Raw genomic sequence first — 10299 nt, forward strand, 5'->3', positions numbered from 1 at the left:
GAAACAGAACTTTCTTCATCTGTTCTTATTCCTTAAACCGTCAACCTGCAAGGCCTCAAATAACCACCCATCCATCCGTCCATCCATCCATCCATTGTTGTAACTGATTCCTGTCCAGTGGAATGTCCACAACTCGATCTGGAAACAATGAGGCGTAAAGCAGACATCTTTCCACCCTGCAAGAACTTAAGTCTACTCAGGGAGCCATCGAAAAGTGACTGCAACTCTAAGGTCGCCGGTGGGGAAATGCGGTGTGACACTCGACTGCGAGCGGAAGGACAAGGGGCCCGCGACTCCCAAACGGGGAAGGGAGGCGAGTTCAGGCCATAAGGCGGGGCAGGATGGAGCCGGGCAGCGTCCCCGGGGCAGGTGACCAGGGCAGGGCCAGCGGCGGCGGGAGGCGGACGCGTCCGCCAGGACCCCACGGGCCGGGGCCAGCCGAGAACCCCGCTCAGATGACAGAAAGAGCCGGGACCCCCGAGAGCTGCCCCAGGATCCAGGCCCAGGCCCGCCCCCACGTGACGTCACCCGCCGCGCGGCTAGTCCCCGCGCCCCTCCGCGTCCGGAGCCGCCCCTGACGTCATCACGCCGCGCCGGGCCCTGACGCGTCTCCGCGCCTGCCGGGTCTCGGGCGTCATGGAGGCGCTGCTGCGGCGGGAGCTGGGCTACGGCTTCGTCAAGGCCGCGGGCCACGCCGGGGGCGGGTGCATCAGCCAGGGACAGAGCTACGACACGGACCGAGGACGGGTGTTTATGAAAGTGAACCCCAGGGCGGAGGTGAGGGCCGCCGCGGGCGCGAGGCGGCGGGCCCGGGGCCTGCAGGCCGGCGCCGGGCTCCGCTGTGCGGTTCGGCTCGGAGGCCGCCCGGGCCCGGGTTTCCTCTCGGCTGCGGCGGGGGCGGCGGGCGCCGCGCGCGTTTCTTCCTCGCGTTCGCCGGGGCAGCTGCTGGGAGGACGTCCAGTGTGTGTGGCGAGGCCGGGGCGAAGACCAGGCGGGCGAAGCGACCTGTCCTGGAGTAGATTTGACCTTTCTGAATTATGACAAATAACAACACCCCGCACCCCATTCTCATCCTCAGGGGCGTGTAGAAGACCAGAACCTCGCTGCCGACGTTGCCCTTTGGCCGAGCTTAGTGGGGTCACTCCGGCATCTCTTGGCTGGAAGGCTGGGGAAGGCTCCAGGGGGCACAGGGCGGGCTTGGGGGACGTGCCCCACGGCTGAAGGTGCGCGCCGCGCCCTGCCTGTCCTTGTGTCCTGTCCTTATTCTTGCAGTTATTTTAATTTTTATCTCCTAAATGAATCCTGTCCTACACGATGTGGACGCTTGTCTGAAACGCTGCGTTCTCCCTAGACCAGCCTTCAGTCTTCTACAGATCAGCTATCTGCCATCCTGTGCATTCCTTTTATAGGGTTTTGTCAAATATTCGTCCTTGAAGTTACTCTTACATGAATTTTCCCAAGCCCCCCGGGAGCGGTGGCACCCACCCCTCTGGTTTTCACGGTGGTGTCCATCCTGTTTGGGTCTCTTTGTACTTTTCCCTTCACTGACATTTGTAGTAACTGCAGGAGAAGCAAATATTTTCCTTAGTTAAGATAGAGCCACTTAGTGACACCTCTTAAACATCGTTTTTCTACATTGTTTCAAGTTCTTAGTCACTATTTTTTCCCTCATTAATTAAATAACTTCTCAGTAAGTTCCTTTGGGTCCTTTGGCCAATAGTTCCAAACATGTTGTGTCTTTTTCTAGCTTGTTATGGAATATTCAGTGTAAATTATACAACTGTATTGGCCACAGGACAAACATTTGCTGGCTTATGTTGAAAATAAGACTATTTGTTATGCTTTGCCTCTTGATGTAAAAATATCTAGTCTTTTAGGGAAAGACTGTGTGGTAGGTTTTCTGTTTTCCTTCATACCCCCTGCTGGAGTTGACCAGGTCTAAGTTGTTTTTTCCTCTTGATTATTCTTATCTGCCCTTTGCATACTTGTATAATTGGTTTTCTCTCATACTTTGCCCATTTATTTTTGAGTTCTGGATCTATTCTTGCACCACACCCTAACTGAAGCTTGATTTTATGTGTGTTCTATACTACATTAAGTTAGAAACTCAGGACCACACATCAAGAGGTAGTGGGGTGACAATGGGATTGGGAAAGCCATAAGGACCACACTCCACTTTGTCTAGTTTAGGGATGGATGAGTAGAAAAATAGGGGAAGGAAACAAACAGACAAAGGTACCCAGTGTTCTTTTTTACTTCAATTGCTCTTTTTCACTCTAATTATTATTCTTGTTATTTTTGTGTGTGTGCTAATGAAAGTGTCAGGGATTGATTTAGGTGATGAATGTACAACTATGTAATGGTACTGTGAACAATCGAATGTACGATTTGTTTTGTATGACTGCGTGGTATGTGAATATATCTCAATAAAATGAAGATAAAAAAAAAAAAAAAGAGGTAGTGGAGGAGCCTTGGCCTCCGCTAGGTCTGCAGGTGGTCTCGCCCTCTCTGCATTTCTGTGTGCTTCCCTGTGCTGAGCTCTCCACAGCCGGAGTTCTGGTATGAAATGTAGCAGGCCCCGTTGTGTGTCCTTTATCTTTCAAAGAGAATACTCTGAAAATTCTCTTTAAGACACAGTTTTTGTGTTCCCCCTCAGTGTCATTAGCTTTCTAAGATGGTAATAGTAGTAGTATTTATAAAGTGTTTAGGCTGCATTATGTAAGTTTTAGCTGTTAACGCATTTACTCCTGCGAGTCTATGAAATCAGTACCAGATGAGGAAACAGGCCCAGAGAGCTTAAGTAACTTGCCTGAGGTTACAGAGTCAGTCAGAACAAGAATAAACGGAAGAGAACCCCGGGCAGCACTGTTGGCAGTAGCCCCACCTGGGAGCCCCCGTCTGTCAGCAGAAGGGACACGTTCCTGCCACAACGTTCACACAGAGCAATGAGCGTGAACTCTTACTGTCTGTGCTCCCACACGGAGTGACCTCCACGTGCCGAATGGAATGACAGAAGCCAGACCCCACGGGCCAGGTGATACTGTTTATGCAGCATGACAAAGCAGGCAAAACACATGCATGTGGTGACAGGTCAGGGTAGAGGCTACCCTTGTGGGGTGGCGGAAGGGAAGCTTCTGGGGTGTAGGTCACATCTGGCTCCTTGATGTGGGTAGTAGTTACCTGGATGTGTTAACTTTGACAATTCACTGAGGTGGTCACTTACGTGTTATATACTTTTCTGCATATACTCCTACACGTTTTTTATTTAGAAGGATATTTTAAAGGGGAGATTTACCTATTCTGGGATGTTAGGGAAGATTTCTCTGAGAAATTGAAGGTGATATTTAATTTGAAATCTGAAGGATGATTAGAAAGGAGCTGACTTAGCAGAGGATGGGGGATATAGTTCCAGGCAGTGGTGACAGGCCTTTTTGAAGGCTTTGAGGCAGGGGTTTTTTGAGGGACCAAAGGAAGGCTGTAAGACAGGAGCAGAGAGGCAGAGAGAGAGAGAGAGAGAGAGAGAGAGAGCGAGCGAGCGAGCGTTTGTGTGTGTGTGTGTAGGGTTGGGGTTGGGGTGGTGGCCCCAAATGGGAGAGTGGGATCATGGGGAGGACCAGCCTTTGTTGCAAGGGAAGTGAGGAAGGGCACTAGCTCCGGGTATGTTCCAGGATTGGATTTGCCTTTTCAGAGGAGCCCTGCTGCATGGAGAATGGTAGGAGTGGGCTGGGGACGGGGAGGATGGTTGTGGGGCCCAGGGCAGTGGTGGCCTTTGGAGTAGGGTGGACATGGTGGAAGAGATGGAGATGGTTTCCAGTGACAGTTGGCAGGTAGCCTAGAACTTGGCAATCCACTGAAGTGAAAAGTGACCCCAGGTTCCAGGCGTGTGCAGCTGGACAGAGGATCGGTGGCATTTGAGGAGCCCATGGAGCAGGGAAGTTGTCTGAGGGTGTTGGAAGAGAGGGTGTTTGGTGAACTGGGAGTAGCCTTTTCCTTGCCTCTCTCTGGAGAGCCTTGGTTTAACCAGGCCATGAAGATAAAGTCCTGTGCTACAAAGTGTAAGTCTCCTTACCCCTGTGCAGGTCAGAACTCTGTCCAGCTCTGCCGGAAAGCACCTCTGGAGAAGCTCTGCAGGGCCCTCAGTCCACATGGCCTGGGCTTGACGTCATAACACGCAGGGAGACGTGTCCGAGCCTGTCCAGGAGTGGCCTTGCCCTCCCTACTCGTCCTCTCTGTTCTTTCCCAACAGGCCCGGAGGATGTTTGAGGGCGAGATGGCGAGTCTAACTGCCATCCTGAAGACACACACGGTGAGGGTGCCCAAGCCCATCAAGGTTCTCGACTCCCCTGGGGGCGGGAGTATGCTTGTGATGGAGCACCTGGACATGCGCTACCTGAGCAGGTGCGTCTCTGGGTGGCTCCTTGATATCTGAAGCTTGTTGCACTTCGGGGAGGGCTTTGAGGGTTGTATACGAGGACTGCTCAGCCCCTAACACTGTGGCGTGTGCAGAATGAGTGGCACCTACTCTGCAAGCCAGAGGCCCACGGGAAAGGAACGGCTCAGGCGAGATGCTGATCAGGGCCTGGCTGCTGCCTTGGATGAGGCTGGGGAAAGACTGTCAGATTATCGCAGCCCTTCCTTTCCCCTTGCTCACCAAGACAGATGTAACCTTAAAACCTTCGGCCTTTCAGGGGGTGTGCACCTGCCACTGCACCTGGTGAGGAAGTCAGTCCCTTTTGTTCCACAGTCACGCTGCGACGCTTGGAGCCCAGCTGGCAGACCTACACCTGGAGAACAGGAAGCTTGGAGAGAGTCTCCGGCAGGAGGACAGAACAGTGGGTACGGGGTCCTGGAGCCTTCAGCCAGCACGGGCGCAGGGGTGATGCGCAGCCTTGGGAGGGGCAGACCTGTGGCCAGGAGGATGCAGAAGCGAAGGGAAGTCAAAAGCAGGCTGTGGGCACAGTGGACCGATGAGTAGGGTGTGTTGTAGATGCCTGTGAAAGAGGAAATGGTATAAGGGTTGCTCTCCCTCTTGGTTCCTCAAAGAGAGTGTTATAGAAGTTTCTCTGGCTTTCTATACAAGGAACGCTGTGGACCGCAGTGTCCTCTCTTCTCAGGAGCAGTCATTCTTGAGGGTCTGAATGAAGCCCCACGGTCTGACCTTTCTTGGGCCTAGCATGGTGCTGGTGTTAGGGTGTGGCCTGTATTTTCATTTGGCATCTGATAGTACCGTCAGTCCGTGTCGTGGCTGCTAACAGGAGCTGACACATGAGACTCCACTGAGGGGACAGACGGCACCATCAGCTGCCCGTCCTGCCCCTGTGCGGCCTCAGTCTGTTGGGATTTGCTTTGATGATGTGGCGCTGCAAAGGGTTTGAGACTGTTGCCCAGCACAGCAGTTTGCCTTTCATAGATGGAAGTGCTGAGCTGGCCACTGTGGAGTGTCCTCTCTTGGTGGGCCCTGGGGGGTTCTCTCCTCTGAAGAGCAGCCTCCTTCCCAGTGCCCCTCCTGGGAAGCAGTTGGTGCCTTTTGATTATTAAATCTGCCAAGACAGGCTTCTGTCCTGGGGGTAGTGGAAACCGGTTTGCCTTTGGGCGAGGAAACGGTGGAGAAGGGTGCCCGGCAGCCGGACCTCAGAGCGAGGGAACCAGGCGGCATCTTCCTTTGCTTCCAAGGGCGAGGAGGCGGGCAGGCGGAACGGGCCTTCGTGGACCAGTTTGGCTTTGAGGTGGTGACCTGCTGCGGATACCTCCCCCAGGTGAGTGGCACCGAGTGGTGCCTTGTGTCACGGCCAGTCAGCTGTCACGTGTGGACGGGGACCCACACCTCGCCCTCGCCCTCCTGGTGATGCTCAAAAGTCTTCCTGCCCTCTGTTCTCTGCTGATGTTTGAGAGTTGGCACCAGGCTTACCCACCTGACCTGCTGGGTCAGCTCCGAGAAGTGGAGGGGAAGACCAGCAGGGCAGGCTGCTAGGTTTCAAGGCTGGTAAAAATTAGAAATTAAAAAAAGCCTTATTTTAAATATGTTAAAACATTCAAAGGTAGCATAATAAAAAGGGATTGTAACAGTTTTATGATTTTGTGGTCAGCTCTCCTGAGAATTCTGGGGATGGTACTTTGAGCTGATAATGGAATGGGTGGAAATGCAGCTCTGCTCTCAGGACAGGCTGTGGGGCTGCCTTGGGGGGGGGGGTGCCGAGGGAGGGGGTGCTGCGGGGAGGGGTGCTGGCAAATCCAGAAAACATTTAGGGGTTTCCTGGTGGGCATGGGGGTGCAGTAGACACTACTCAGGTTTTGAAATGTTGGAGCTGCTCTGGGTTCCTGGGCTCTCCCTCTCCTGGAACCCACTCTGTTGCACACATGCACGTGTGTGTGGGCGCATGTGGCCTGTTCTGTGCTCTGGCTCCATGTGCTGCTCCACCCTGGTGAGTCTCCTCCCTCCCTGCCGGGTGGTAAGCCCATGGCCTGGCCATGACCTCTCAGCGGAGGCCCTGAGCCTCTCCTTTTGAAAGGGGCTCCACGGTGACTTCTCACGTTATGAGTCTCCGGAGAGGGCAGTGCCCGCTGGTTGGGAGGCAGCCTGGGGGCCTGTGGCTGGGCCGATGGTCAGAGATGAGCCTTGGGGACCAGGAAGGTGGTTAGTGCTGGTCTCTGAGCATCAGTGTGCATGTAAACGACAAGGAACTGCCTAGAGCTCCGCAGTTGTGGGTGCCACAGGCTGGGCCCTGCCTTCCCTGCTGCTCTTGGGACAGAATCCAAGGTCCCCACTGCTCTTGGGACAGAATCCAAGGTCCTGGCGTGTCTGGGGGGCCCTGTGCTGTGTGGTCAGCTCCCTACTTCAGCCTCCTCCCGAGCCCCTACCCCCTTCGGCCCTGCTGTCCCCACAGACCCTTTGCATTGCGGGACACCTCTGGGCGGGCAGGCCCTCCCGTGGGGACCTTCCCCAGCCTGTTCTCCCTGCCCTCTGCTCTGGACTCCTGCTCCTACCTGCAGGGAGCTTCCTGATGCCAGAAGCTGCCCCGCTCTTCTCCTCACAGGCTTTGGCATTTGCAGTTTGGTCTTCATCTGTCTCTCATTTGATCGGTGCTGCTAGTGCCACGAGGGCAGGCTGAGTGTGCTTCTTGCTTCCTCAGCTCCCAGCACGGTGTCCGGCCAGCTGCAGATGCTGGAAACATCTTTGTTCCTTGAGTGAAAGAGAGCGGCCAGTGGGGAAGAGGTGGCTGAGGTTGATCCTGGGGGGCCACTCCCCGTCCTCGTTTGTCTCCTCATGCCCATGTGCCCTCGTGCCCGCTCTGTAAGCTTTCTGCCATCTCCTGCTTTCCTGGCCTGCCGTGGGCCCCTCCCTTGTGCTGGCCCGGGTTCCTTGGCCGAGCATCATGGCTGACTCCCTGCCCATGGGCGTCTGCTGCAGAGCCCTGTCTCCTGCAGAGCTGGCTGCCTCACCGCTCTCTTCAGGATCTCCACTTTACACGCTGCCCCCCATGCTGCCCCTTGGCCCAGAGGGCCCCGGCCTGCCATTTCTGCACATGGATTCCTCCCTATGCTGGTGGCCCACCTGTGGGGCCCGGTCTTTCCAGAGCTCTTCCTGACCCTCGCTCCTGAATTGCGGGTTGCGGGTTGCGCTCACTATACTGGATGCGCATGCAGCAGCACTCTCCCCAAAGCCAAGCCTTGCCGTTAGGCTTACAATTAACATTTTAAATTCAAGCAGGGTAGATTCAGACCCTTGTTAGAGAAAGCGCAGCTGTTGGGGTGTGTCATACCCGTGGATTTCTGACGGGACACTCAGCTCCTGTGCTCTTCTGTGCTCTGGTGTCTGTAGTAGAGGAAGTGGCCGCCTTGGGCTCTGGCATTTCCTGCTGATCTCTGCTTTCCCCTTTGCCTTCACTTGTGCAGGTGAACGACTGGCAGCAGGACTGGGTCGCGTTCTTCGCCCAGCAGCGCATCCAGCCTCAGATGGATATGGTGGAGAAGGCGTCTGGGGACAGGGAGGCCCGCGAGCTCTGGTCTGCTCTGCAGGTGAGTGGCTGCCCAGGGCTGCCCCGGGCCACACTCGGCTGCTGGTGCAGGAAGCCGAGTGGGAGCAGCTGGCCCAGTGCCCTGCGTGTCCACTGGCCCCTGCTGGAGCTGGACACGTTTGTGCACATGGTGCTGTGAGGGGAGACTGTGGCGTAGCGATTGCTTTCTCTTTGTTATTAACCTTATTTTGTTGCCTTTCTTTTCCCCTTTTTGGTCAAAAAGGCATTCTCAGCTCCTCTATGCCAGGGTCAGGTTTGTTCCTGGAATTTGTGTCCCATGTTGCCAGGAAGGCTCATTCATTTTGGGGATCCTGTCCCATGTTGGGGAGAGGGTGATGAATTTATTTGCAGAGTTGGGCTTACAGAGAGAAAGGCCACGCTTGAGCAACAAAAAAGGTTCTTTGGAGGTGACTCCTAGGCACAATTATAGATGGGCTTAGCCTCCCTTTTATGACCAGAAGTTTCACAAGAGCAAGCCTCAAGATCGAGGGCTTGACTTATAAAGTAGGGGGTTCCTGAGTTCACATAGCCTGTGTTCTGTTCACGATAATCCATCCATATCTCACATTATCATCACTTAGTTGTACAGTCCTCATCACTCTACATTTTAAACAATTCTCACGACTCAAAATGCGACGGCTCTCTAACGTGCCGTCTCCTCACTCAGTTGAAGATCCCTGAGCTGTTCCATGGTCTGGAGATCGTCCCTGCCCTGCTCCACGGAGACCTCTGGGGAGGCAACGTAGCCGAGGACTCCTCTGGGCCCATCATTTTCGATCCGGCATCTTTCTATGGCCACTCAGAATACGAGCTGGCGATCGCTGGCATGTTTGGGGGCTTCAGCAGCTCCTTTTACTCTGCCTACCACAGCAAAATCCCCAAAGCCCTGGGATTCGAGAAGCGCCTTCAGCTGTATCAGCTCTTCCACTACCTGAACCACTGGAATCATTTTGGATCAGGGTATAGAGGGTCTTCGCTGAGCATCATGAGGAATCTCCTCAAGTGAACGTGCTCTCCCCTGGGAGTGGCTCTGAGGAGTGGGCTCGGGGACGGCGTGTAGATGCATCTGTGTCTAACTAGGTGCTTGTTCTCCGTGTCCTCGTCCCTAACTCTTGCCCCGTTTTCTCATACAGCTGGAATAGCTTCAGACCAACTCCGTAGATTATTTGAAGCCTTGTCGACTCATGTCTCTGAAAAGGTTTTTTGTCATCCTAACGTTGTCCATTTTGCTAGATTCCATGGCTAGATAAAACCACACTAGAAATATGGTGTGAACCGAGAGGTCCATGAAAGGCAGGCAGCGTTGAGCCCTGCTGGATGCCCCGGAGGTAAAGGCGGGAAGGGCTTGTGTGTGGCCCTGGGGTGGGGGGCAGCCCCCTCCGCTGTGTCCCGAGGCCCCTGGCGTCCTCCCTGCGCTTGGGCCAACCGTGTTCCGAGTTGTTGGTGATGCTGCTGCTTGTGTTTCTCCTTTAATGGGTAAGATTTGGGTCTGGACATTAAGTCACCTCACTTCTAGAAGCTTCTTAAAACGACCAGTTCCAAACTTTACATTCCCTTGGCTCTGAGGATTACCTCGGGAGGCTGCTGCAGATTGAGCCTGGAAACTGATTTGGGCAGTCAGCTCAGTTTCGGACCAGGGGCTCCTGGGCCCTCTTTTCTAGATTTTCTAGTGCTTGGCATGCTGCCCTCCTGCTGCAGCTGAGGAGTGAGAGCTGAACCGAGGAGTCCCCTCCTCCAGCTTTGCAGCCATGAGGGTTCACAGAGGCACCAATGCTAACTAATGCTTTTGCATAGAGATTCAAATAAAATTCCGGTGGTTCCAGTGATGCTTGAGACTGTCTCCCTCATTTAAATTGTAATTCAATATTTATCTTAGTTGTTTGCTGGGAAACCTTTGTTATTTCTTGCCACAGTAAGTAGATACAACTGTTGTTTCTTAAAAGAGCAGTTTTTATCTAGTTTTTTTTTTTCCCCCTAAATAAAAGTCTAGCACAGCGTTCCAAAGCAAGGGCAGGGTAGCCTGGGGACTCCCTTTAGTTTTAACTGGTGTTCTTGTTATGTGCTAGAGGGAGAAAGAAGGGAACTGTGGTTATCTTTGGGGAACACCTGAGGGGACGGGACCACCGAGGGGACGGGCTCACACCTACTGATGATGCTTGATGCTTGTGAGCCCCGAGCTCCCTGCCCTCGCTCAGGTGGACTGAAGAGGATGGGCTCGTTTTACCTCTAGTTTGCTTGTTTCTGTAATGGGCTAGGGCCCCTCAGTGGAATTTGGAACAGAAAT

The 10299-nt window shown here is 54.0% G+C and overlaps 1 protein-coding gene across 1 annotated transcript; it reads left to right on the plus strand.

Moving 5' to 3' along the window:
- The first annotated feature begins 636 nt into the window (after positions 1 to 636).
- Positions 637 to 9841, plus strand: LOC119514000 (ketosamine-3-kinase). Its single transcript, XM_037809502.1, has 6 exons — positions 637 to 777; positions 4247 to 4398; positions 4745 to 4836; positions 5674 to 5756; positions 7894 to 8016; positions 8683 to 9841. The coding sequence occupies exons 1-6, from the start codon at positions 637 to 639 to the stop codon at positions 9019 to 9021; spliced, it is 930 nt and encodes a 309-aa protein (XP_037665430.1). The 3' UTR covers positions 9022 to 9841.
- Positions 9842 to 10299: the final 458 nt, after the last annotated feature.

The sequence above is a fragment of the Choloepus didactylus genome, chromosome 18 (genome assembly GCF_015220235.1).
Source record: "Choloepus didactylus isolate mChoDid1 chromosome 18, mChoDid1.pri, whole genome shotgun sequence".
Taxonomy (NCBI): domain Eukaryota; kingdom Metazoa; phylum Chordata; class Mammalia; order Pilosa; family Megalonychidae; genus Choloepus; species Choloepus didactylus.